This window comes from Lynx rufus, unplaced genomic scaffold, assembly GCF_022079265.1.
Source record: "Lynx rufus isolate CCGP_SWC_20201006 ecotype Redwood Valley unplaced genomic scaffold, mLynRuf1.p SCAF_16, whole genome shotgun sequence".
NCBI classification, from domain to species: Eukaryota; Metazoa; Chordata; class Mammalia; order Carnivora; family Felidae; genus Lynx; species Lynx rufus.
The window spans coordinates 9,271,697-9,297,945 of NW_025814830.1; the positions used below are offsets into that span (position 1 = coordinate 9,271,697).

The 26,249-nt window shown below is 61.6% G+C and overlaps 1 protein-coding gene across 5 annotated transcripts; it reads left to right on the forward strand.

Annotated features, from left to right (window-relative positions):
• Window positions 1–25,814, forward strand: CIC (capicua transcriptional repressor). 5 transcript variants are annotated; one of them, XM_047077981.1, is made up of 21 exons: window positions 1–108; window positions 2,501–5,317; window positions 16,912–17,061; window positions 17,149–17,383; window positions 17,464–17,593; window positions 17,688–17,870; window positions 17,953–18,118; window positions 18,962–19,164; window positions 19,247–19,472; window positions 19,890–19,993; window positions 20,244–21,477; window positions 21,557–21,744; window positions 22,117–22,238; window positions 22,324–22,490; window positions 22,590–22,880; window positions 22,977–23,302; window positions 23,599–23,852; window positions 23,953–24,107; window positions 24,185–24,316; window positions 24,600–24,731; window positions 24,828–25,814. In XM_047077981.1, the coding sequence occupies exons 2-21, from the start codon at window positions 2,512–2,514 to the stop codon at window positions 25,193–25,195; spliced, it is 7,572 nt and encodes a 2,523-aa protein (XP_046933937.1). In that variant the 5' UTR covers window positions 1–108; window positions 2,501–2,511; the 3' UTR covers window positions 25,196–25,814. The 5 variants fall into 5 exon arrangements, with proteins under 5 accessions (XP_046933937.1, XP_046933940.1, XP_046933938.1 ...); XM_047077984.1 differs by having other exon boundaries at window positions 23,956–24,107; XM_047077982.1 differs by having other exon boundaries at window positions 22,980–23,302.
• Window positions 25,815–26,249: the final 435 nt, after the last annotated feature.

Here is a 26,249-nt window from a genome sequence, read left to right on the forward strand (position 1 = left end):
AAAAAAAAGGGAGAATCGAGAGGGAGAGCCGGAGGGGGGGCGGGGAGGGACCGGACCGGACCGAGCCGGGGCCACGGCCCCCCGCCCCGAAACCCCGCCGAGCCCGAGGTGAGGGGCGGGGCCAGGGCTGACACGGGCAGGGGGGATTTGGGGTGCTGGGGGCCGAGAGGGGACAGGTGGCAGGGACGGGGAGGGGGTACAGAGGAAAAAAGGTGATTTGGATGGTGGGAAAGGGGGATAGAGTGGATGAAGTGGTGGGTAGGAAGAGTGCTAGAAAAGGGGTGACGGAGAGGGGATGGTGGGTAGAGAATGGGTAACAGGAATGGAGGGGTGACAGGACTAGATCAGGGTGACAAGGGAGAGGGAGGGGACAGAGTTGGAGGGGTGACAAGGAGAGGTGATGGAGAGAAAAGGTGACAGGTCCAGAGATGGCTGACCGGAGAGTGACTGGGAGGAAGAGGTGACAAAGATAGATGAGGGTGACAAGGAGAGGGTGACTGAGGAGGGGGGCTAGGGCCTGTGAGGAGAGAGGCAGAGGTAGAGGTGGTGACAGGATGGCAGAGAGAGTGGCAGAGAAGCTAGTGCCAGGAGGGCTGATGGGAGCAGAGGGCATGAGACCCTGAAGAACCAGAGCCTGGGCCTGCCTGGGCTTCAGGAGTTACTGCTCAGATTCTGAAGGAGGTGAGGGCCCACAGGGCCTTGGGTGGGAGTTATCCAAAGTGGGGTGGACAGGAAGAGAGGAGGCCCCAGGGGAAAGAAAAAGGTTTGGCTTCTGGGGTGAAGAGACTGGACCAGGCAGCAAGGTCCAAGGGTGCCAGGCGGTATGGTTGTAGGCCCTGGGTGGGGTATGCAAAGGTTTGTGTTTGGGCAGGACTGGGGCCGCATCTCAGTCCCCAGGACGGTGGCCCAGCGGGTCAGTGGGGAGAAGGTGGTGGCAGCTGCCCAAGTCCTGGGCACCTGAATGCCTGCCCCAGTGTGAGAAGCCCCGGGCCCTACGGACTCTGCCTGTGAGGACCCCAGGTTTGGCCCAGAGAAGGAGCAGGCAGGGTTTGCAGGGTCCACAGGAGGAGCAGGCCCCAAGTAGGAGAACGCAAGATCAGGGGTCCTGGGGGAGCTTGAAGACTGAGTCAGGGGTGTCTCTGATTGTGTTTGAGTTATGGTCCTGGACTCCCCCCACCCTCCCAGAGGCCCCCTTTTGGCCTCTCAGGTTCTCTTAGTCACTTCAGAGTAAAGTTTTTTCCCTTTTCTTTTCTCAGGGCAGCTTGAAAGGGGGCGGGCAGTAATGACTGTTCAGGAAGTGGGTGAGGTTGGCCTGCTGGGCTTGCCCTGCTCTCTTTGACCTTCTCCCACTTACCCCACCTGGAGTCGGAGGGCATATTTGGGGGCCCCAGGGGGCCCGGCCAGCTCAGCCACCCTGCCAGAGGCAGCCCAGTGAGGGCGGGGGATGCGTGCAGGCCAGAAGGGGGGCTGGGCTTGCTGGTATCACGCTGGGTGCTGTGGGGGGAGGGGCAGGCTCCCATCCAGTGGGACAGCGAAACCCTGGGGTGTAGCTCTGTGTCCCACTGTGTGATGACGTGTGTGTGTGCCTCTGTGTGTGTCTCTGTGCGCGTGCGTGTGCTCATGCACGGCCCCGTGGCAGCACTGGGGATAAGCTCTTGCCCCAGACGTGCCCCTGCCTGCTCCCTGCCAGGATCTGGGGAGATGGCTATACCTGGCAGGCCCAGGGTGCAGAGAAGAGTGGGCAGCCGTCCCTCAGGACTTTCAGCTGCCTACTCCTTCCCACAATGTCTGGCCATGCCAGGCTGCTCAGAGGGGTGGGGGTGGGGGTGGAGAGAGGCTCACATCACAGCCCAGTCACCTCCTTTTCTGTGACTGTGTTCCTGTGCATGTGTGTGTATGAGTGTGTGTGCTTTCTGGACAGTGACAGTGCAAGGAAGCGTGCCCTCTGGATCATGTGACAGGCGGCACACTGAAATGGTTAGGAGCACAGACTCGGGAGCCACCAGATTGCCTGGGTTCAGACCCTAGCCCTGCCATTTCCTAGCTGGATGAATTTGAGCAAGTTGCTTGAGCTCTCTGTGCCTCGGTTTCCTCAAGTAGGGCCATTAGTAGCACCTGCCTTTTAGGACTGTCATGAGGATGAAATGGGTTAAGAAAATCAAGTTTGGCCCATGGCTTGGCGCAGAGTGAGTGCTGTACAGGCGTGAACTGTTACTGCTTCTTGTGTCCCCTCGGGCAGTTACAGGGTGTGCACACACCTGCTGTGGCCTCTGTAGAGAGAGCAGATATGTGTAAGTGTCCCCAAGCAGCCAGAGCATATAACTCAGGGGACATGGGTGCCAGTCAGGGGCCCACACGAGTTGAGGACAGCCAGGAAAGAGGCTTTGGGCATCATGGAGTTGAGGCAGTGGCCTCAGCAAGTGGGAAGTCTTGGGGGACACTGGGTCTGGGGACTTCCTGAGTTGCTCCCGATGATCCCTGTCTGCCTTCCCATCTGCAGGTGGACAAAAGATGAAGCCAATGAAGAAGGCATGTGCCGGCCTCCCAGGTTCTGGCAGTGGTGGCAAGTCCCCACCAGCCACCCGGGCCAAGGCCCTGAGACGGCGAGGGGCCGGGGAGGGCGACAAGCCAGAGGAGGAAGACGATGAGGCACAGCAGCAGCAGCAGCAGCAGCCTCCGGGGCCAGAAGAGGCTGAGGAGGGTGAGGAGGAGGAGTCTGAGCGGGGCCCTGGGGCTGAGGGGCTGCTCCCGGAGCTGCATCCTGACGACTCGGCAGCCCCAGGCCCAGCCGAGGACCCCAAGGTAGAGGGGGAGGCAAGCCGCTGGGAGCCCTCGCTCAGCCGTAAGACGGCCACGTTCAAGTCTCGAGCGCCCAAGAAGAAGTATGTGGAGGAGCATGGAGCTGGCAGCGGTAGCATTGGGGCGGCTGGGGCCCCTGAAGAGCGGGCACGGACCCCTGAGGAGGCCGGCACCCTGGGTGTACCTCCACGGCCACCCACCTCCACCCGTTCCTCTTCCACCGACACGGCCAGCGAGCACTCAGCTGATCTGGAGGATGAGCCAGCCGAAGCCTGTGGGCCAGGTCCCTGGCCCCCAAGTGGAACCAGTGGTGGATATGACCTGCGGCAGCTGAGGTCCCAGCGGGTGCTGGCTCGGCGTGGAGATGGCCTCTTCCTGCCGGCCGTGGTGCGCCAGGTGCGCCGAAGCCAGGACCTAGGGGTACAGTTCCCTGGGGACCGGGCCCTGACGTTCTACGAGGGGGCACCTGGCGGCGGTGTAGATGTGGTCTTGGATGCCACGCCGCCGCCGGGCGCCCTGGCGGTGGGCACGGCCGTGTGTACCTGTGTGGAGCCTGGTGTGGCTGCCTACCGTGAAGGTGTGGTGGTGGAAGTGGCCACCAAGCCAGCTTCCTACAAGGTCCGCCTCAGCCCTGGCCCCAACTCCCAGCCGGGCCCACCAGCCACCCTGCCACAGCCCCCACAGCTGCCACACCGTGAGCCCGAGGAGGCCGTGTGGGTGGCCCGCTCCAGCCTCCGCCTGCTGCGGCCCCCCTGGGAACCCGAGGCCCTGCCGAGGAAGCCCCCCGCGGGCCCCGAGGAGGAGCAGGCTGAGCCAGGGGGTACCCTGCCACCCTGCCCTGCTGCCCTGGACCCCAAGCAGCCTGAGGATGCTGAGGTCTCTAAGATCAGCTTTGGTGGCAACCTGGGGGCTTGTGAGGAGGGCGAGGAGAAGCACCCGCCAGCCCTGGGCACTCCGGCCCTGCTCCCACTGCCCCCGCCCCAGCTCCTGTCACCGCCACCCAAGTCACCGGCTTTTGCAGGCCCAGGCCGCCCTGGGGAGCAGCCCTCGCCCTGCCAGGAGGGAAGCCAGGGCGGCAGCCGTAGCAGCAGCGTGGCCTCTCTGGAGAAGGGGGCTGCGCCAGCCGCCCGGGCCCGCACACCGTTGACAGCTGCCCAGCAGAAGTACAAGAAGGGCGACGTGGTCTGCACACCCAACGGAATCCGCAAGAAATTCAATGGCAAGCAGTGGCGGCGGCTGTGCTCTCGAGACGGCTGCATGAAGGAGTCGCAGCGGCGGGGCTACTGCTCGCGCCACCTGTCCATGCGAACCAAGGAGATGGAGGGCCTGGCGGACAGTGGCCCAGGTGGGGCTGGGCGGCCGGCAGGCGTGGCAGCACGCGAGGGCAGCACCGAGTTTGACTGGGGTGACGAAACATCGCGGGACAGTGAGGCCAGCAGTGTGGCGGCCCGTGGGGACTCACGCCCACGCCTGGTGGCTCCTGCTGACCTGTCGCGCTTTGAGTTCGATGAGTGTGAGGCGGCTGTGATGCTTGTGTCCTTGGGCAGCTCCCGCTCGGGCACACCCTCCTTCTCTCCAGTCTCTACACAGTCGCCCTTCTCACCTGCCCCATCACCCTCCCCTTCACCGCTCTTTGGCTTCCGCCCCGCCAACTTCAGCCCCATCAACGCCTCACCGGTCATCCAACGCACTGCTGTTCGCAGCCGCCACCTAAGTGCCAGCACCCCGAAGGCAGGAGTGCTGACGCCACCAGACCTGGGCCCCCACCCCCCACCGCCCGCCCCCAGAGAGCGCCATTCTTCTGGCATCCTACCCACCTTCCAGACCAACCTGACCTTCACCGTGCCCATCAGCCCTGGGCGGAGGAAGACAGAGCTGCTGCCCCACCCAGGGGCACTGGGGGCCCCTGGCGCAGGGGGCGGAGGAGCCACCCCAGACTTCCCCAAGAGCGACAACCTAGACTCTGGTGTGGACTCGGTGTCTCACACACCTACACCCTCCACACCGGCTGGCTTCCGGGCTGTGTCACCCGCCGTGCCCTTTTCCCGCTCCCGCCAGCCCTCGCCATTGCTGCTGTTGCCCCCACCTGCCGGCCTGACCTCGGATCCTGGGCCTTCTGTGCGCAGGGTTCCTGCCGTGCAGCGGGACTCACCCGTCATCGTTCGCAACCCCGACGTGCCGCTGCCCTCCAAATTTCCAGGGGAGGTGGGCACTGCTGGTGAGGCTCGGGCAGCGGGACCTGGGCGGGGTTGCCGAGAGACCCCAGTGCCCCCTGGGGTGGCCAGTGGGAAGCCTGGCCTGCCCCCGCCTCTGCCAGCCCCCGTGCCCATCACCGTGCCTCCAGCCGCGCCGACTGCTGTGGCCCAGCCGATGCCCACCTTTGGCCTGGCTTCTTCACCCTTCCAGCCGGTGGCCTTCCACCCCTCACCTGCTGCCCTATTGCCCGTCCTGGTGCCCAGCAGCTACACCAGCCATCCTGCCCCCAAAAAGGAAGTCATCATGGGCCGGCCTGGGACAGGTAAGAGATGTGGATGGGCGGGCTGGGTGAGGGCTCATTTTGAACAGGGCCGCTTGCAAACTGGCTCTCGGGAGAGGTGAGCTCCCCACCTGGAGAGGGGCTTAAGGGGAGATTAGCCTCCTCTCTGCATAGATGTTTCAGTGGGAATTAACGTGGGCAAGGGACTGGACTTTGAAGGCTAGTGCAGTGTTTCCAGAGGCCTCCTGCTGGGAATGCATCCTCAGGGGTCTGTCAGTCAGCAAACCTTTCCTGAGTCTTTGGAGCCAGGCCGCCACAATCCTGATGGGGTAACAGAGTAACAGAGGTGATAATTGTGATGACAGCTCCCATGTCTGGAGGACTGGACTGGTGGGGGCATCACCATGTTAAGTATCGCGTGTGAGTTATCTCGCCGAGCCCTCCCATCCACCTTGTAATGTACCGGGGCCTGTTTTAAGCCCTTTTGAAATATTAGCTCCTTTAGTCTTCATAACCCTAACAGGTGGGTGCTATGATTATGCTCCTTTAGAGGAAACTGAGGCCAGGTCACTAACTTGCCCTGGGTCACATGGCTAGCAAATCCTGGAACCAGCCTTCAAAGCCAGGCAGGCTAGTTCATCCCTGCTCGGCTATAGTGCTGGGTTACAGATGGGAAGACGGAGGCTCCAACAGGGCCTTCTGCCTCGGGGTGGCAGGATCAGGACGGGAGCCCTCCTCTTCACGCCTGTGCCCAGTAAATATCACTGGTGCGGCCAGTGCCATGGAGGGGAGCTGGGGGTGTGCTGGGCAGGCCTCCAGGTGTGAAATCTAGTCTGGCTGCCCTCAGGAAAGGGCGTGTAAGCCAAGAGTTGAAGGATGAGTTGGAACCAGCAACCGTGGGGTGGAAGAGCCTCCTAGGAGGCCGACGGGAAGACTCCAAGGCCAGAGGAGCACAGCTCAGGAAAGCCAGGGTGGCCAGAGGGCTGAGGCCAGAGGCAGGGAGAGTGACACTTCTGAGATTGTGCCAGAGAGCCAGAGGCCAGGCCAGGTTGACCCTTGTCAGAGCAACTGTCAGGGAGGGTGACCAGTCACCAGCCCCTTCCCTAGCCTCTTCTTACTTACTTATTAATCCGCTGTTGACAATCTGTGCCATTGTGCCTGGCCTTGTGCTGGTTGGTGCTGAGGACATAGCCCTGCCCTCACAGGGTTCATAGTCCCTGGAATAGACAGATCTGTCCTCAGACAGTGAGCATCCAGAGTGGTTAAAGCTGAGGTGGGGGAAGGCTAGGAGGCTATGGGAAGTCAGGGAGGGCTTCTTGGAGAAAGGGCCAGGGTCTCTCAAGTGAGATATGCAGGGTGTTCTAAGTGAGCCTGGCAAGGGGGACCTTCAGGCAAAGGGAAGAGTTTGGGCAAAGGCCTTGAGGCCAAAGTGAGTATTTGAGGGAAGTAGAATCTGCGAAGTCAAGGGCTTTAGAGGATAGGTGAGTGTGGGGATGTGCAGCTATATTCATCAGCAAGGGTCAGATCATTGAGGGCTCTTAGGAGACTTGTGAACTTTATCCTGAGGGCACTAGGGAGCCATGGAAGGTTTTGAGCCGATCTGACTGTGGCTGACCGTGGACGGTGAATTCCAGTGCCTGAGACCAGAGGCAGGGGGACCAGGGAGGAAGGAGGTCGGGGTGGGGATCTGGGTGGGAGCTGGGACTGCAGCAAAGGCTGTTGCAGGAAGGAACCCAGGCCCTGACCTCATGGAGCTCCAGTCCAGACCCAGAGCACAGGGACACAGGAGCTATGCTTGCCCCTCATGCTCATATACTGAGGTTACGAGTTGTGTATTTTTGCCCTGCCCCAGCATCTTTTATATTTGTTACTGTCATTGACAGGAGCAAGATTCCACAGAAGTGAGCACAGCAGGGATTTCTGTCCTTAGCCACATGAAGAGAGTGAAGCAGAAGGACTCTAACTATCCCCCTCACCCCCCCCCACATGCTTACGGCCCCCAACATTGCCTTCATAGCATTGGGTCATGTGACCCTGACTGCTGCTGCAAGGGGAGGGGTGGCACTGATGGTGGTAACCCGAGGGCAGGCCCGGCAGGATTCCTTGCCGCCATTTTTTCCAGATGAGGAAAAGTGGCAGGAGAGTCCTAATTAAGGTCATCCAGCCAGGGAGGGTCAGGAATGGGCCTTGGACCAGGTCTCCCAATCTCCAGATCAGAGCACTCTTAACTGTCAGAAGTTACAGAAGTCCTAATTTCTCAAGCACCACCCGTGCGTGTGCGTGGTACACTGCTAAGTGCCGGCTGAGCATTTACTCACTGAATCCTCACAACACCCCAGGAGGTCAGCACCATTATTATTTCTAGTGTTCAGAGGAGGAAAGAGCACCCCAAGAGGTTAAGTGACTTTCCCAAGGTCACCCAGCTAGGAAGAGGAAGAACCAGGATTTGAACCCAGCCTGTGCAGCTCCAGAACCCAGGCTCTTAAGTAGTCTCGGTAACAATGATAACGATAATAGTAACCACTCCTTATTAAGCATTTACCATGTGCCCAGCCCTAGGCGTTGGGCCATCTCGCCAAATCCACCTGATGCTATGCAGAAAGGATTATCAGCCCGGCGTTGGGGGTGGGGGGCGGGGCGGTGGTGGCGGGAAACCGAGGTTCAGGGAAGGGAGGCTGCAGGCCATCTGGTCGTCAGAACTTGTCCAGTGCCTGTCCTGGCGGTTCTGAGCAGCGCCTCTCTGACAACACCCATGCTGAGGTATCCAGGCTGCCCTCAGGTTCCCAGCCAGCAGATTCTTTTGTTCTTTTCCCAGAGGCCTCCCCAAACCCTTGGTAGGCAGGCACCTGGGGCCTTTTCCCTCTGAGGCCTAGGTAAGGGCAGACCGTGCCCGGTGGCATAGTGAGGCCGTGGTCCTGTCCCTTTCTGCCCGCTCATGCCAAGGCCTGACCCTCACTCAGGGCAGCAGGTGTGAGGGGGCGGCCTGGGACAGCTTGCCTGCTCCTGCCCCCCGCCAGGCATTTGCTTCCGCTGGGGGACGTGCCGGGGCAGGCGGCCGGCATTCTCCACATTCTGTGCGTGGCCAGGCCAGCCAGCTGCCATTGCCACCTCCCTCTGACTCTTCCCGCCTGCTCCCCAGGAGAGGAAGCCGCCCCAGGGCCTGCAGCCCCAGCCCAGGAGGCCAGATGTCTCAGCCCCATTCCTGGCAAGGCCTTCTTTCTAGCTCCCAGCTTCTGCCTGGCTTCGCTGTACTGACAGGCAGTGCCCCCTCTCTAGGCCTCTGTCTGCCTGTTCTGCCTCTCTTTGAGCCACTGTATGTCTATCTGTCTCTGCCTTGGGTTCCTACATCTGTCTGTGTAGCTCTCTATTTCTGGGCCTGAGTCTTTCTCACTGGACTTCTGTCTCTCTATATCTTTCTTGGTTTGTCCGTCCCTTAGACATCAGTCCTTGTCTGAGCTTTCGTCCCACCTTCTGTTTTGGCCCCCTGTCTTGGGATCCTGTGTCTCTGGGCTTCCCCTGGCCCTCCTCCCACTCTTTAGACAGACTTGCTGCCCCCATCATAGCCCCTCACCACTACTCTGTGCACATCAGGTGCTCCCTCCCTTTAAGTGAGTGGACAGGTGCCAAGTACTAGGTCCCTTACTCCGTTCTTGGGGAGTGTTGGGAGGTTGTACAGGCCTGGGAGCCCCCTCCTGCCCACCACTGTCTCTGAAACGTGTTGAGAGGTGTCAGGAGCCTCCTGCAGACCTATCTACATTCGAGCACCTGTTCCCAAGTCAGGCAGGAAGGCGGGGGCTGCATGGGCCAAGCTAGGAGATCCGGCTGTGGGGGAACAACAGGAAAGCAGCTCCTGTGCCCACCCACCTGCTAGAGGGCATGACCCAGACCACCCTTGCCACCCCCTCAAAGCCTTGCAGGAGACACATTTGGTGCCAGCTCCATTTAATGGAGTCCCAACATACTATACCCCAGTGAACGGGACCTCAGAGACCAGGCAGTACCCACCAACTATGCTTGGCCTGGTGGGGAAAATGAGGCCCAAAGAGGAGTCTAGGTTCTCCTGACTCCCCAAATCCAGATTCTGCCCACCAGAATTTCCATTTTGTCTCAAACAGTGAACTCCATCTCTCTGATCAGAAGCCTCTCCTCCCCTCCACCAGGCCCAAGCTGAGCAGCCCTGGGGGAAATGGGCGGGGAAGGCAGACATGGATGCAGGCTCAGGCAAAGAGCAGAGGGAGGTACAGAGTCTGGGGAAGCCAGAGGATAGTGACAACTTTGTGGCTCAATGCAGAGTGATGAGGGAGGTACAGGTAGGCTTCTCATTGGAAATGACCTTTGAGCTGAAGCATGAGGAATGAGTGGATTTCAGGAGAGTGAAAGAAAGGGAAGGGTGTTCCTGGCCAAGGCAGCCATAGGAGCAAAGGCCAGGAGGGGTGAAAGTGCATGACCTCTCAGTGGCTGGTTGAAGCTGGAGCTGACACTAGAGCCTAGGATTGGCAGAAAGGTGCCAAGGAGCACGCATCTAGCCAGGCTAGGTTTGAATGCCAGTCCGTGAAGAGCCAAGAGTTTAGAGTAGGAGAGGGAAAAGGTTAAGATCTGGGTGTCAGAGATCCCTGGAGACTGCCCTGGAGAGGAAGGAGCCCTATACTGGGAAGACTGGATGACTTTAGGGGAGAGAAGGGAAGGGGCGTTTTTTGAGGTAGTTGGGAGTTAATCTTAAGCGACTTCGTGGAAGAGACCCCAGCACCAGGCGCTGTGAGGGGTCAGGCTGCCTCCTGGTGGCTGCGGCCGGCAAGTGGCGGGGGTAGCCGGCGCGCGCATGCGCAGCGCGCGCGGGAAGGGGGTGCGGCCCGGAGCCCCCGGCGCCCGGGCATTAATGGCTCCATTAGTGGCCGGGAGGGAGGCGCATTAGCGGCGGCGACGGCGTCTGGCTCCCATTACCACCGGCGGCAGCGGCTGCACCGCAGGCGGCTGGATCCTAGCCCGCCGCGCCGCCTCCTCCGCCCGCACCCCGTCCCCTGTTCCCGCTCCCCACGGGGGCCTGGGCTAGGGAACCCCTGTCTCCCCATTTCCGCAGAAAAGCTGATTGTGAAGCCAGGCAGACCTGGGTTCAGATCCCAACCGTGCCACCTCCTGACTGCAAGATCCTACTCTCCTCTGATCCTTTTTCTTGCGAAGCAGCCGGGGAAACAGGGTGTACCGGGGGCTTTGCAGATCCGGACAGGTACCCCGTGAGGGCCGCGCCCAGCCCCCGCCGGCACCCAGGGGCGCGGGAATCCGCGCCCCAGGGGTAGGCCCCGGGCGTGGGGCCTCGGTCTTTCCCATTGGCCGCCTCCGCGCCTGCTGACGCTGATTGGCCGAGACCCTCCCCCCCTTCCTCGTCGTTGCGCCATTAACCCCTAAGGGGCCGCGCCCTAGGGCTGGGTGGCGCCCCCCCCCCCCCCACGCAGACAGCTCGGGTGCCAGCTGGCCCGCGCCCCGCCGCGGCCCGCGTGGGTGTCAGGCCGGCCGGGCGCCCGCCCGCCCTCCCAGCACAAAGCGGCTTTGTGGGGCCCGCCGGGGGCTGGCTGGGGGCCAGGCGGCGAGTGGAAAATCTCGTGAGCGCGGGGAGGGGAGGAGAAGGCAGGGCGGCGCCCCCTCCTCCGCCCGGGTTGGGGCGCCTCCCCCAGTCCGCGCCGACCAGCCCTCTCAAGTCCTGGTGCCTGTACACTCCCCCACCCTCCGCCCCTTTCCACCCCCAAATCCATATTCCCCCTCCGTCCTATGCCGTCCATCTCCCAATCCCTGGGGACCCTCCCCCACACCTCTCGCCTGCCTCTTTCCCTCCTAGTCCCCCTGCCTACCCCAGCCCCACTCACACTGACTCACCCCGGCGCTATTTTTAGGCCCCCATCCCTCCCGAGCCGCACCAGCCCAATCCTGGGCTCGTTCCCCAGGCAACCCTGGCCGTCGCCGACGCCGCACGGGGTGGGTGGGTGGGTGGGTGTGTATGTGGAGAGCGGGTGAGGGGAGCTGGGGACACCGGGGTGGTGAGCCGAGGCGGGGACCCAGGCCTGGAGAGCAGGGTGGGGAGCCACGGGCGACAGGGGCGTGGTGCCTCTTGGGCTCAATAAATGGGCCGGTGAGTTCAGAGTGTGTCTGCCTGTCCCTCAGTCTGTCAGCATCCCTGGCTGTACGCCCCAGGCCTCTGGGCAGGCCTCAGCCTGTGCCACCCTGGGTGGCAGTTGGTGTCTCTGTCTGGGCTCCCTGTCCCCAGGCTGGGGGTGGGGTAGTGCTGCGGGGCTGTTTGGGGCCAAACCTTTTGTGGAATTGGTAATGGGGTGGTGCAGGGGATGGCTGCACCATAGTTCTGCCTGAGTACCTGCCTTGAGCGAAGGGTGGTGTTGCATCCCCACTCACATGGGGCTGGGGCCCTGGTTTGGGAAACCCCCTCAGTCTTTTCCAATTAGGGAGGCCCCAGTTAGGGTTGGGGATGGCTGGAGAGATGGAGCTGTCTGGGGTTGGGACCTGCTCTCTCTTCTCCACCCCTAATCACCCCCACCCAGGGTTCCTCCACTCTGAACAATGGAAGCTAAGTATAGGGCTGGCCCAGTGCCCAGGGCAGGGGGGCCCTTCCCGCCCGGATTCCGGCCCCTCCCTGCCAGGCTGGGCCCCCACTTGGCTGTACCCTACCCTGTAAGGGGCCTCTTCCCATCCCTCCTATGTGGGCACTGTGTCTTCTACCAGATGTGCAACCCTCCCAGATGTGTGGGGCCCTCTTTCCCTGCTGTGCCAGGACCTCGCTCTTTTTCTCACCCTACAGAAGTGGGGGAGCTGGGGGCAGTGTTTCTCTGAGCTGTGTCCCAGGCTGCAGTGCAGTAGGGAAGGGGTTAACTTGCCAGTAGGTGACTCACCGGTGGGGAGAGGAGGGGGCAGCGGTGGGGAGATAGCGGGACACATTGATTTCAGCCTTGATTTCTGCCTCACATTGCAGTCCCTGGGGCAGTGAGGTAATGGAGGGTCTGAGTCTGGGGCTGCATAGGGAGGAGGGGGCAGTCACCTAATAGTCCCTCCAGTGGCCCCCTCCAGGCTCACAGCCAAGTGTCTGGCCCTGCAGTCTCTGGAGGTCAGAGGGCTATGGACCTTCCCTTCCCCTCTGGGCTCTGATTACCAGTTTTGCCCCTTTTCCATTTCTTCAGCTCTGTCAGTGGATGGGATAGGCTGGGAAAAGGATTTTGTTTGTGCCTGTCCCTGACTCCACCTGTGTAGGGGCCCACTTTTTGTCCATCTGAGCCTGTGCAACCTTTACCTGCCCAGGTGTGACCCCAGGCCTCTGCCTCTACTGGATGTGACCCCAGGGCCATCTTGGGTGACACAAGACCTCTGCCTCTCTCCCCAGTGGGCCCCAGACCCTTGCCTGTGTCTCTGTGTGTGCTCTCTGACCTTTTCATAGTTCACCAGTTGTGTAGTTCTCTTTGTATCACTGTGCTACTATATTCCCCGACCTCTGGGAATGTCTGCCTGGGTCCACCCCCAGGTTGAATTTTCAGTAAAGAGCAGGTGATTTGGAGCTCTGGGCTGTTATGTTCTGGAGGCATGATCTTGCACAATTTATTCAGTTTCTCTGAACCTCATTTTCTCATCTGAACAATGGGCATAATAAAGTGTACCTCCCTAGTGGCTGTGAAGATTCAGTGAACAGTATAATACATACTGGGTCCCAACACACTGCAGCCCCAGTGTTAGTTTCCTTTCTTCCTCCTGGCCCTTTTCTGGAAGGGGTGGCTCCCAGCCTAGAGTGGTAGGGCCAGCCCACAGTAATGCTCATGGCACCCTGCCTTACACTGTCAGTTAGAGGGTCCCAGGTGGCTGCTAAGTGTCAGGCAGTATAGCTGAATGATGATGAATGACCATGGCACTCTGTATACCTGATGGGACAGGGTAATGAGGTAGCGCTCGCTGGGGTAAGTTTATATAACGTGTGGGGTCAGTACAGTGGCATCTGTGAGAGGTAGCCTGCATTGGGATCGGAGGTGCCAGGAAGGCCACATGAGAGGGTGTGAAGATGGAAGAGTGTGTGCAGTGGTGTGGGAGGGATGTGGGGTGTGTGTGTGATGGACAAGCAGTGGTTGTGATGAGGTGTGTGAGATGATACTGCTTATTTGATATGTTGTTTGTATGATGATTCATGTGGGCTGGCATTGAGAATATGCGTTGGTGAAGCATGTATGACAAGGCGTGTATGCAATGGGTGATGTGGAGGATGGGTGAGAACGAGTGTGTATGATGATGGATGGGGAGTGATTGGCCGGGGGTGTGGGAGGTACATGTGAACAGGTGTTCGAGGTGTGCGACTTCGTGTGTGGCAGTGTGAGTATAAGACCACGGTACATGTGACTGTGGAGTGTGTATGAGATAATGGGTGTGGCAGGAAAAGTCTTTCTATGAGAGGGGTGTGTGTGTGTGTGTGTGTGTGTGTGTGTGTGTGTGTGTGTGTGTGTGTGGTGAGGGTGAGAGTCGGCTGGTGTGAGTTGGCGAGGGCTCGAGGTGGCTTGAGTAGCCCTACCGCGCAGTTCATCTGCCCTGCGGCGCCGTGCGCGCCCCGGCGGGCCAAGCCGCGCGTGAGCGTGTTCTTCGCGTGGACTGGACACACGTAGCACCACACACAACCCCGGGGCCTCCGCAGCGCGGTGCCCCGAACCGCCCCCCTGGCTCGCTGCCTTTACTGCAGTGCGCCCTCCCTGCCACCCTCCTCCCGCGGTCCCGCCCCGGGCCGGCTTGAGGCCAACCGGAGCCCGCCCCGCCCTTCCCTTATTTGCATATGACTGACGTTCCCCCGGGGCGGCCAATGGGGGCGGGCGCGGCGGGGCCTGACCCGCGCGCGGCGGCGGCAGCCAATGGGCTCACGCGCGGGGGGCCGGGCTTGCGCGGAAGGCCGCGGGGGAAGCGGGGAAGGGGCGGGGGGAGGTGCGGCGGGGGGAGGGGAGCGCGTAGTAGTGGCGGGGCGGGGAGGCGGCGGTGCCTCTGCGCGGGGCTCGCTCGGAGCGCACGGACGCACGCACGCTGGTCCGTCTGCCCGCCCGGAGCCGAAGGTCGACCCGGCGCTGAGCCGCGGGCCCGGAGCCCGGAAAGGCGGGGCGGCGGCACCGGCAGCCGGGGCGCGCGGGGCCAGAGCCGTTACCCGCCGGAGCTGCGAGGGAGGGAGGGAGCGAGCCAGCGAGCGAAGGGAGGGGGCCGCCCCCGCGCACGCGCGCCGCGCCCCGCCCCGCCTGCCCCGCCCGCCGGGCACCGCGCGGGAGGAGGGAGAGGGAGGGGGCGGCGCCGATGGCCCCTGTGCCGCGCGCCCCGTGACGGCCCCCGCGCGCGCCGGGGGGCGGGGCGGGGCCGGCTCGCTCTGACCTCCCCCGCCCCCCGGGCGGCGGGAGGCAGGCGACGCTGTGCGCAGGCGCGCCCGGCGGAGACCCCCGCGTGGGGCGGCCGGAGGGGGGCGGCGGGGGGGGGCATGCGGCGACGGCCTCCGGCTCCCCCCGGGCCCGAGCGGCGACGGCCGAGGAGCCGGCGGCGGGCGGAGTGGCGGCGGCCGCTGAGGAGGCGCGAGCCCCGGCCGGGCCCCCCCGCGCCGGACCATGTACTCAGCCCACAGGCCCCTGGTGCCCGCGTCCGGCGCGGCCTCCCGTGGCCTCGGCATGTTCGGTCAGTAGCGCCTGGACCCTGGGACTGCCGGGGTCAAGGTGTCGGGGTGCTAAGTGCGGAGTAACGGGGATAGGGGTATAGTATGAGAGTGATAGACGCAGAGTACAGAGGTGACGGGAAAGTTACAGAGCTTGGCTGGGCCAAGCGTTTAGTGACGGCAGGTGGGAGTGTAGCGGGAGTGATGGGAGTGAGGAGAGGGGAGTAGCTGGGCACAGCTGTGGGTGTTTGGATGATGGGGTGGAACAGGTCCGTTGTCACCGGAGGTGAAGAGTGCAGAGTAACTGGCTTGGGAGCGTGTATTAGAATAGGGGCGGCATGAGACCTGCTGGCCCTAGGTGTGGAAGAGAGGGGGAAGGGACTGTGATCGAGTAGTGGGGCTAAGAACAGGGCTTGAGAAGTGAGTGAAGCACTGTTTGCTTAGAACTGAGTGATGGGCTGGAGTGTTTGTGGCATGCTTTGCGGAGACAGAGAGAGTCAGGAACCTGGAGGGCAGTGCACTGAGGAGGGGCAGGACCAAAGGACTATTCCCCCATTGTCTGCTGGTCCCTTTCTTCCCCACCCAGCAGAGGAGGAGGCCTGATGAGAAAGATCCTGGTGAAGAGGGGCATAGATCGGTCCAGGTCCTTGGGATTGGAGGACCGAGTAGGCTTTTGGGTCCCCAGTGCCCCAGGGATGAAGGATGGGGTCCTCAGAGCGTCTTGAGACCTCCTCCGGTGTTGGCTTCCTTATCCCTCTTCTGTTGACATGGTGTCTACTTTGTCTTTTGTCAGCCCCTTGCACAATCCGTTCTCGAGGCCAGTGGCTCTCTTAGTCCAGGCTTTTGAAGGCATAGAGGGGTCACCCCAGGTCAGATTGATCTGGATCAGGGGGAGGCCTGGAATGATGGAGACCAAGGCTAGGGCGTTTCCCTTCTCTCTTCATCGTCTTCCCTCACAGGGGCCTCTGCTGGTTCCACTTCCCCCAGGGAGCCAGCAGTGAGAGGGAAGCCCACTTCTAGCCCAGGCCTGCCCCAGGAGTCCCGCCAGGGATGGGTCCCGGCCCTGTGCTTACCCTCTTACTACCCAGGTCCTGGGGCAGAAGGTTGAAACCCTAGGACTGGCCTCCTGGCAGGGAAGTGCCTTCCTGTGCATATTCTCAAGAAAACACCTGGCATTTTTGCTTTCCTTGGGCACAGACCTGTAACAGTTCTCTTGTCTGCCCCATTGTCTGTGCCTTTTCTTCCAAGGAGTTTACCACACCCTCCCCTCTTTTTGGGCAAGGGGGCTAGATGCTACATTCAAGATAAGCTGAGAGGTTTAGAGGGAAGGGGTGCTGGGAGGCCTCTTTGAGGGCAGTAGATTTTGTTAGGGGGTGGGGGAGATGCCGGAGCCACCTGTGTCTAGCCCCGGAAAGGCAGGTTGGCTCCCTGGGGTCTGTACTGGGGGAGGGAGGCCAGGAGAAAGACCTGACACCCCGCTCTGTGGGTATCAGAGAAGAGAAAGGGAAAACAAGCCACGGTCTTCTCAAGAAAGAGAAAGGGAGTGCGAGGCCAAGATGAGGGGCCCCGTCAGATGCCAGCATGGGTGCTGGGAACGGAGCCTGGCTGGGGAGGGTTCCTAGCCCTGCTGAGGTTTTGGGGCCTTGGGAGTATGAGATGGCAGTCAAACATGGCCTGGTTTGTGACAGGAGCCAGTCATTCCTCTGGCCTGGTCCCTGGTGGCAGGGCTGGTGGAGGTGGGGGAGGGAGTGGGGTGTGAGGCCTATTTCCCTTCCTAGCTTCTGTTTTCTTTTTTATAAACCTAGAAACCTTTCAGGGAGGAGTTTTTCTCGAGTGATGTCGCACGCAGGAGCCCACGAGGCTCTGGGATAGAGGAAGGGGGTGTAAAGGAGGAGTGGAGCCACCTCATCCAGGGTGGAAAAGAGCTTGAGTTGGGGGTCAAGGCCCGGGTCTCCTGCTGCACAGCTTAGCTGGCTTCTTCCCACAGTGTGGACAAACGTGGAACCTCGCTCTGTTGCTGTGTTCCCCTGGCACTCCTTAGTCCCCTTCCTGGCCCCCAGCCAGCCCGACCCCTCTGTGCAACCAAGTGAGGCCCAGCAACCTGCCAGCCACCCAGTGGCCTCCAACCAGAGCAAAGGTGAGGAATGGGGGGCCACAAATGGGGTGGCATGGGGTTAGGGTCCAGATGGCCCGGGAGCCCTCTGATCTGCCTCTCTGCCCTTAGAACCTGCTGAGTCGGCGGCTGTTGCTCACGAGCAGCCACCAGGTGGGACAGGGAATGCTGATCCTGGGCGGCCACCTGGAGCCACGTGCCCTGAGAGCCCAGGGCCTGGACCCCCCCACACTTTGGGGGTGGTGGAACCTGGAAAAGGTCCCCCTCCCACCACTGAGGAGGAGGCCCCTGGCCCTCCAGGAGAGCCCCGGCTGGACAGTGAGACGGAGAGTGACCATGATGATGCGTGAGTGCCATGAGGCTTGGGGCTAATGGGTGGAGTGGCTGGAGATGTGGCCCTCACTGTCCCTGCCGCTCCCACCGCAGCTTCCTCTCCATCATGTCTCCTGAGATCCAGTTGCCCCTGCCACCCGGGAAACGCCGGACCCAGTCTCTCAGTGCCCTGCCAAAGGAACGAGACTCCTCTTCGGAGAAGGATGGACGCAGCCCCAACAAGGTGCCTCCTCTCTACCTGTCCCCAGCTCACCCTGTGGCTGTCCGAGCCTGTCTCCTGGTTTTAACCATCCCACTTGGGCCTGTATCTGCTGCAGCGGGAGAAGGACCATATTCGGCGGCCCATGAATGCCTTCATGATCTTCAGCAAGCGGCACCGGGCCCTGGTCCACCAGCGTCACCCCAACCAGGACAACCGGACCGTCAGCAAGATCCTGGGCGAGTGGTGGTACGCCCTGGGGCCCAAGGAGAAGCAGAAGTACCATGACCTGGCCTTCCAGGTAACGCTTTTTCCTCCTGGCTCCTCCCAGCTTCCTCAGGTGGGGTGGGTGAGTGAAGGGTCTCTCTGCTCTCTCCTGCCAGGTGAAAGAGGCCCACTTTAAGGCTCACCCGGACTGGAAGTGGTGCAACAAGGACAGGAAGAAGTCCAGCTCAGAGGCCAAGCCCACCAGCCTTGGGCTGGCAGGAGGGCACAAAGAGACTCGGGAGCGGAGCATGTCAGAGACGGGGACTGCCGCTGCCCCTGGAGGTCAGTCAGCCCCTTGGCTCTCTTGCCCTGTCACCTCCCTCCCTGAGAGGTGCCAACTACCCTCTTTTTTGTTCAACCCCTGGCCCATAAGCTTTTCTCTGCCCTGTCGTTTTGTTTGAGGACGCTTATCCATAAAGAAACTGGCAGTTGTTTTATGTGAAGGAGCCAAGGAGGTCCAGAGAGATAGTTTCCAAACAGTAATCTCATTATCAGTTCGTGAGCATGTAGTGCATGTCAAGGAGAGTGTAATTTCTAATTTTGAAAGCTGTGCCCCGCTTTGTAGATGAGGAAACTGAGGCTCAGGGAGGCAAAATCACTTGCTGGAAATTACAGGAAACTAGTAGACAGTGGAGCCAGAATCTCAGCTCCAGCTTGGCTGGTTCCCAGAACCAAAGTTGGAAGCCCCTCATTGGCTACTTCTCCCAACTGAGCGTGTCTGGTGTGCATGGTGCCATTCTGAGGCACTTTTTTGGAGTGATTCTGTGAGCACCGGCCTGCAGCTCTCTAAGGATGAGGCTTTCCTTTCTCTCTGAGATGAGGGGTTGGAGGCTCGGACCGGCCATTGGTTATTAGCTAGGCAGCACGACATTACTTGTATTCAGTCTCGTACTCAAAGAAGGCCTGCCTCCCAGGGAGCAGTGGGCTTGCTCCTTGCAATCCCAGAGGGCAAAATCCATTGGGAAATGCCGGGCTGGTGGGTGGTATCTGTTTTCTGCCAGGTGGCCCGGGGTTTCCAAACTCCTCTTGTCCGTTATTTAGAAATACCTGTGAATGGCTTGGCCAGTCTGAGGGCTGGTAAAAGGCTTCTGGACTCTGCAGTACTCTTCTCTTTCTACTCTGCAGTGTCCTCGGAGCTCCTGTCCGTTGCAGCCCAGACACTCTTGAGCTCGGATACCAAGGCTCCAGGGAGTGGCTCGTGTGGGGCTGAGCGTCTGCACACAGTGGGGGGACCTGGCTCGGCCCGGCCCCGAGCCTTCTCCCACAGTGGGGTCCACAGCCTGGATGGTGGGGAAGTAGATAGCCAGGCACTACAGGAACTGACTCAGGTGTGATGGGTGGGGGAGACGGGCAGGGAGGGTTGCCCAAGGTGATGCCCCCCTCTGAACTCTCCCGGTACCTACCCTGCAGATGGTGTCTGGCCCTGCATCCTATTCTGGTACAAAGCCTTCCACCCAATATGGGACTCCAGGCCCCTTCTCGGCCTCTGGTGAGGGAGGTGCCCTGGCGGCCAGTGGGCGACCCCCGCTGCTGCCCACCCGGGCTTCCCGTTCCCAGCGTGCTGCCAGCGAGGACATGACCAGTGATGAAGAACGCATGGTCATCTGTGAGGAGGAGGGAGATGATGATGTCATTGGTGAGCAGTGGCAGGGCCCAGAGTCCTGCCCAGAGAACAGCAGGCTGAGGTTTGAGGGGTGGGCAGAGATTTGATCTAGGCCTCAGGCTCCCTCTTTTCTTTGTTTATGATTGGAGGCATATTCAGTTCAGGCTCTACTGAGTAAACCCAGCCCTGCCCTCGGGGAGCTCCTGGCCAGGCAGGAAACTGGGAAGACCGGGGCATGGATGGCCAGGCCATCGGGCACAGAGTTAGGTGGTGTTATTTGCGTGTTCTTAGGCTTCCCCATTGGGCAGGTGGGCACACCTTAGGCTGAGGAACAGCATTCATGGACAACACTCACTGCCGACTTGGGGCAAAGCCTGGGCTCCATGCTGTCCCTCCTGGGTAGTCCTGCACCCAGCCTTTATGCCAGTGCTGTTCTCTCTGCTCCCTCAGCTGACGATGGCTTCGGCACCACTGACATTGACCTCAAGTGCAAGGAGCGAGTGACCGACAGCGAGAGCGGAGACAGTTCTGGGGAGGACCCAGAGGGCAGCAAGGTGAGAGCTTGGAACTTGGTGTTGTCTGGTAGCACTCACTCTTCCTAGGAAGAGGAAATATCTGTTCGTGTGCATTGACACAGGGAGATTGAGGCTCACAGAGGGCAAGCTACTTGCCGCGTGGTGAATAGGGTCACGGCCTGGATGAATTGAGGCCTTCAGCTGGCCTTGCTGCCGGGCGAGACCGGGATGGGCAGGGTGTGAGTATCCGGGCTTCCTTGATGTGGTTGTGTCTCCTCCTTCCACCCAGGGCTTTGGCCGGAAGGTGTTCTCGCCTGTGATTCGTTCTTCCTTTACCCACTGCCGCCCATCGCTGGACCCTGAGCCCCCAGGGCCCCCGGATCCACCTGCAGCCTTTGGCAAAGGCTATGGGCCCACCCCATCCTCCTCCTCGTCCTCACCTGCCTCCTCCTCAGCCTCAGCTGCCACCTCCTTCCCACTGGGCTCAGGGACCTTCAAGGCCCAGGAGTCAGGTCAGGGCAGCACAGCAGGCCCACTGCGGCCCCCACTCCCTGGGGCAGGGGGCCCAGTAACACCTTCCAAGGCCACCCGGTTCCTCTCAACGGATCCTGCCACCTTCCGGCGCAAGAGACCTGAAAGTGTGGGGGGCCTGGAGCCACCAGGCCCCTCGGTCATTGCAGCACCTCCTGGGGGGGGAGGAAGTGTCCTGCAGACACTGGTCCTGCCCCCGAATAAGGAGGAACGGGAAGGCAGTGCAGCCCGCATGCCCTCAGCCCCAGCCCCATCACTGGCCTATGGGGCCCCAGCAGCCCCCCTGTCCCGCCCAGCTGCCACCATGGTCACCAACGTGGTGCGGCCTGTCAGTAGCACTCCTGTGCCCATCGCCTCTAAGCCCTTTCCCACCTCTGGCCGGGCTGAGGCATCTCCAAGTGACACAGCAGGTGCCAGGACTGAGCCAGTCGCTGGGTCCCGAGCACCTGGGAGCTCCCCTCTGGGTGTAAGCTTAGTGTATTCGGACAAGAAGTCGGCAGCAGCCACCTCGCCAGCCCCGCATCTGGTGGCTGGGCCCCTACTGGGCACTGTGGGGAAGGCTCCTGCCACAGTCACCAACCTGCTCGTGGGCACACCTGGTTATGGGGCCCCGGCGCCCCCTGCTGTTCAGTTCATAGCCCAGGGGGCCCCTGGCAGTGGGGCCGCTACAGGCTCAGGAGCAGGTGCTGGGAGTGGTCCCAATGGGCCAGTGCCCCTGGGCATCCTGCAGCCAGGTGCCTTGGGCAAAGCTGGGGGAATCACCCAGGTGCAGTACATCCTGCCCACGCTGCCCCAGCAGCTTCAGGTGGCTCCTGCCCCGGCACCAGCCCCTGGGACTAAGGCAGCAGCTCCTGGCGGCCCCGCACCCACCACCAGCATCCGTTTCACCCTCCCGCCGGGCACCTCAACCAACGGCAAAGTTCTGGCTGCCACCGCACCCACTCCTGGCATCCCCATCCTGCAGTCAGTACCCTCCGCCCCACCCCCCAAAGGTGAGGCCTGGGCTGAGCAGCGGAGGAGAGGGGCTTCAGGCCTGTTTGGCTCTCTTGTAACTTCTTCTCTCTCTTGCAGCCCAGTCAGTCTCTCCTGTGCAGGCCCCGCCCCCGGGTGGCTCCGCCCAGCTGCTACCCGGGAAGGTACTGGTGCCCCTGGCGGCCCCTAGCATGTCCGTGCGGGGTGGCGGGGCTGGCCAGCCACTGCCCCTGGTGAGCCCGCCTTTCTCAGTACCTGTGCAGAATGGTGCCCAGCCACCCAGCAAGGTAAGGGCATCCTGGCTCCACCTGTTCTTCATTCCTCCCCTCCTGGGTGTAGGTTTCTGTGCCACGGTTTCTGTGTGTGCCTTTGTTTCAGTCACTTTTCCTTTTCTCCCTTTTTGTCTGTGTCTGGAACTTTGTCTTTAGGACTTTTTCTTCAATATATACGTACATCTTGATTTTCCCTTGGCGTCTGCATCTTCTTCTTTCTTTGTGTCTCGTACTGCTCGAGTCTTCTTTTCCTTTGTTCTTTTCTGTCTGGATTCCAAATTTTGCGTTCCCTGTTTTTGCTGAGATCCACCTTCCTAGGTCTTGGTCCTCCCCTGCCCCATTCTGGGTCCCTACCTCACCTCAGCCTGTGGGTGCCCTTGCCCACAGATCATCCAGCTGACTCCAGTGCCCGTGAGCACACCCAGCGGCCTGGTGCCGCCCCTCAGCCCAGCCACGCTCTCCGGACCCACCTCGCAGCCTCAGAAGGTCCTGCTGCCCTCCTCTACCAGGTAATGGCAGCTGAGCCCTCACCTGGAGGCCAGCCCAGAGATGGGGCCAGCTTACCTCACTCCCCCCTTCCTCTCCTTGCGGCAGAATCACCTACGTGCAGTCGGCGGGTGGGCACGCGTTGCCCCTGGGCACCAGCCCTACGTCCAGCCAGGCTGGAACAGTCACCTCGTATGGGCCCACGAGCTCGGTAGCCCTAGGCTTCACCTCACTGGGGCCCAGCGGACCCGCCTTCGTGCAGCCCCTGCTTTCAGGTGAGGGGCAGCCTGGCAGGAAGAGCTGGGGACCCAGGGTGGTGCCGAGGTGGCCCAGGCCCTAACTGGGGCCCCCGCCTCTCCTCTTTGTCTCTGCAGGCCAAGCCCCTTTGCTGGCTCCCGGCCAGGTGGGCGTGTCACCTGTGCCCAGCCCCCAGCTGCCGCCCACCTGCACAGCCCCCGGAGGTCCTGTCATCACGGCGTTTTACCCTGGCAGCCCTGCACCCACCTCCTCAGCACCCCTGGCCCAGCCATCCCAGGCGCCCCCGGGCCTGGTCTACACTGTGGCTACTAGCACCACCCCACCTGCTGCCACCATCCTGCCCAAGGGCCCACCGGCCCCTGCCACTGCCACCCCGGCCCCTACCAGTCCTTTTCCTAATGCCACAGGTGGGTGTCAGGCCAACCCAGGGTGGGGTGATTTGGAGGACCCAGAAGGTGGGCTCCAGACAGGCCTGGCTCAGCAAATGCTCTTCTTTCCACCAGCAGGCTCCATGACCTACAGCTTAGTGGCCCCTAAGGCCCAGCGGCCTACCCCCAAGGCCCCCCAGAAAGTGAAGGCGGCCATCGCCAGCATTCCTGTGGGTTCCTTTGAGGCAGGTGCCCCTGGGCGGTCAGGCCCTGCATCCCGGCAGCCTTTGGAGCCTGGCCCAGCCCGTGAGCCCCCTGTCCCTGAGTCTGAGCTTGAGGGTCAGCCCACAACGCCAGCCCCTCCACCGCCCCCAGAGACCTGGGCTCCCACAGCCCGGAGCAGCCCCCCACCACCCCCGCCTGCTGAGGAGCGGACAGGCACCAAGGGCCCGGAGACCATGGTAAGTGTGAAGCAGGCCAGGCAGATCGTGCTGCCACACAGCTCGGCGTCTCAGTCCATTGTTTGCTTTTCTGCTCCATCCTTCTTACCTGCACACCTGCCTGAACTCTGTCCTTGTTTGCAGGAGTTGGGGGTGTTGGGGGAGGGGAGCTCTTCTGTCCCTTTTGCTTGTCTGTATGGCTGGGTCTTCTCCAGAGCTGTACATCTTGGGTGGTTGGCATCCAGCTCTCTGTTGGAGGTTTTGCCCCAGCGAGTCTGAATCCAGTGTCCTCCGTCTCCCTGCCGTCCCTACCCCAGGCCAGCAAATTCCCCAGCTCATCTTCAGACTGGCGAGTCCCTGGGCTAGGCCTGGAGAGCCGTGGGGAGCCTCCCACCCCTCCCAGCCCGGCCCCAGCTCCGGCCCCAGCCCCCAGTAGCAGCAGCAGCAGCAGCGAGGGCAGCAGTGGGAGGGCAGCTGGGGACACCCCCGAGCGCAAGGAGGCGGCTGGTACCGGCAAGAAGGTGAAGGTGCGGCCCCCGCCCCTGAAGAAGACCTTTGACTCTGTGGACAAGTGAGCATGGGCTGGGCTCCGTGGCAGAGCGTGTAGGGCGGGAGGGAGAAGGAGGCAGCTGCTGTCTCAGGCAGGGGAGGTGACCCCGCCGGCTCTCCAGCAGGGTCCTGTCAGAGGTGGACTTCGAAGAGCGCTTTGCTGAGCTGCCTGAGTTCCGGCCTGAGGAGGTGCTGCCTTCGCCTACCCTGCAGTCTCTGGCCACCTCCCCCCGGGCCATCCTGGGCTCCTACCGCAAGAAGAGGAAGAACTCCACCGGTAGGCGAGTGTGGGGCACCTGGGTTAAGTGGGGGGAGACCAGGGCTGCCTCCGCTGAGCCTGCTTCTGTTGGACAGACCTGGACTCGGCCCCCGAGGACCCCACCTCGCCCAAGCGCAAGATGAGGAGACGCTCCAGTTGCAGCTCAGAGCCCAACACCCCTAAGAGTGCCAAGTGCGAGGGGGACATCTTCACCTTTGACCGTACAGGTGCCGGCACCGAGGCAGGCGGAGCTGTGGGGGACCTAGGACCTTTAAGAAGGGCGGGGTCTTGGCAATGGAGTTACAGATGCACGGTGGTGATGGGGAAGGACAGCCGGTCACGGATGGGAGGGTGGGTTTTAGGGTCTGGTGGGGTCCAGAGGCAGGTGCCTTCTCTGAACTCTGCTGTGTTACAGAATTCAGTGAGGGCTGGACAGACATCCAGACGGTGGCGGGGGCAGGGAGCAGGCTGCTGCCGTAGCCTTGACTGTCCTCCCTGTGCTGCTCCCAGGTACGGAAGCCGAGGATGTGCTCGGGGAGCTGGAATACGAGAAGGTGCCATACTCCTCACTGCGGCGCACCCTGGACCAGCGCCGGGCCCTGGTCATGCAGCTCTTCCAGGACCATGGCTTCTTCCCATCGGGTGAGTGTATCTTGGAGTTTTGGGGGGCCCCTAAAGAGGACCTGCCTGCTCATCTCACCCTGCCCTCCCCGCCCCCCATCGTCCTTCTGTCCCCAGCCCAGGCCACGGCAGCCTTCCAGGCACGCTACGCAGACATCTTCCCCTCCAAGGTCTGTCTGCAGTTGAAGATCCGAGAGGTGCGCCAGAAGATCATGCAGGCGGCCACTCCCACGGAGCAGCCCCCTGGAGCTGAGGCCCCCCTCCCCGGACCACCCCCCACTGGCACTGCTGCTGCCCCTGTCCCCACTCCCAGCCCTGCTGGGGGCCCCGACCCCACCTCACCTGGCTCGGACTCTGGCACAGCTTCGGCTGCCCCGCCACTGCCTCCACCCCCAGAGCCAGGTCCTGGACAGCCTGGCTGGGAGGGCCCCCCCCAGCCCTCCCCCCCACCCCCTGGCCCCTCCACAGCTGCCACAGGCAGGTGAGGGGCCCAAGAAGATCCCAGGACCCACAGTACCCCCCTCAGGACATGGACAGTATGTAGGTGGCAGGAATGGGGGGGCAGGATGGTTACCTCCTCCCCAATAAAGCCATTTCGTCCTTTCTAGTTTGGGGCGGAATGAGGCCTGCTCCTCTTGTCTATCCCCCGTCCCCCCACAGCTTTCTCCCTGTGACGGGGGGCAGCTGAGGGGAAGCAGGGGCACAGTCTGCCTCCACGGAGCCCCTGTATATAACCTGGAGTGTGTTACCTTCAGACCTTTTCACTTGTACTTTATGCAAAATGGCTCATGTGAGGGCTACAAGCTGGAGGGTAGCACGGGCCTTGGGCCACAGGGAGAGGTGCCTGTGGAGTAGGGGGAGTTCATGCACCCCTTTTTTCCCCAGAGGGGCTGGACTCAGGTTAGTTTGGGGTGGGGGCTCCTGCACTTTGCCACAGGCATGGGGAGGGTTCTCTCCCCACCCCCTCTGCCCTCCCAACTTGGGTTGTACTTTCTAAGAAGGTGATTCCCCCTACCCTTGTCCCTATCCCCAGAACAAAACATGTTGATCATGTGCAATATTTCTTACTGTGCCGAGAAGCCGAAATTAAAGCTGTTTAACACACTTGTGTGGCTGCCCACTCTAAAGGGAGAAGGGGTGGGTGGGGTGGGTTGTACTATCCCCAAACGGTCAAGGAGCTTATACACTTCCTCCCAATGCAGTCCTTCCCCACATCAGAGGGACCCTGTGGGCCGAGAACCCTGACTCACTGTGGACTGAACAGCCTGTCTTCAGCCCTGGCACTTGGAAGTCCCTGTCCCTACTATGCCTCTCACAGTCGTCCCAACATCTGGGGGCTCAGGAAGGCCTGAGAGGTCTGAGCCTAGGTGGTACTGGGCTGGGTTTGCCCAGTAACCCAGATACAGTGCTGTTCTCGGTGACCCCTGCTGCCCCCACATGGCCTGAGCCAGCACTGCACCCAGGCCAAAAGGAGCCTCCTGGGTTACATCCCTCACAGTGTGTGGACAGTGCTCCTCTGGGGAGACAGATAGATTCCCT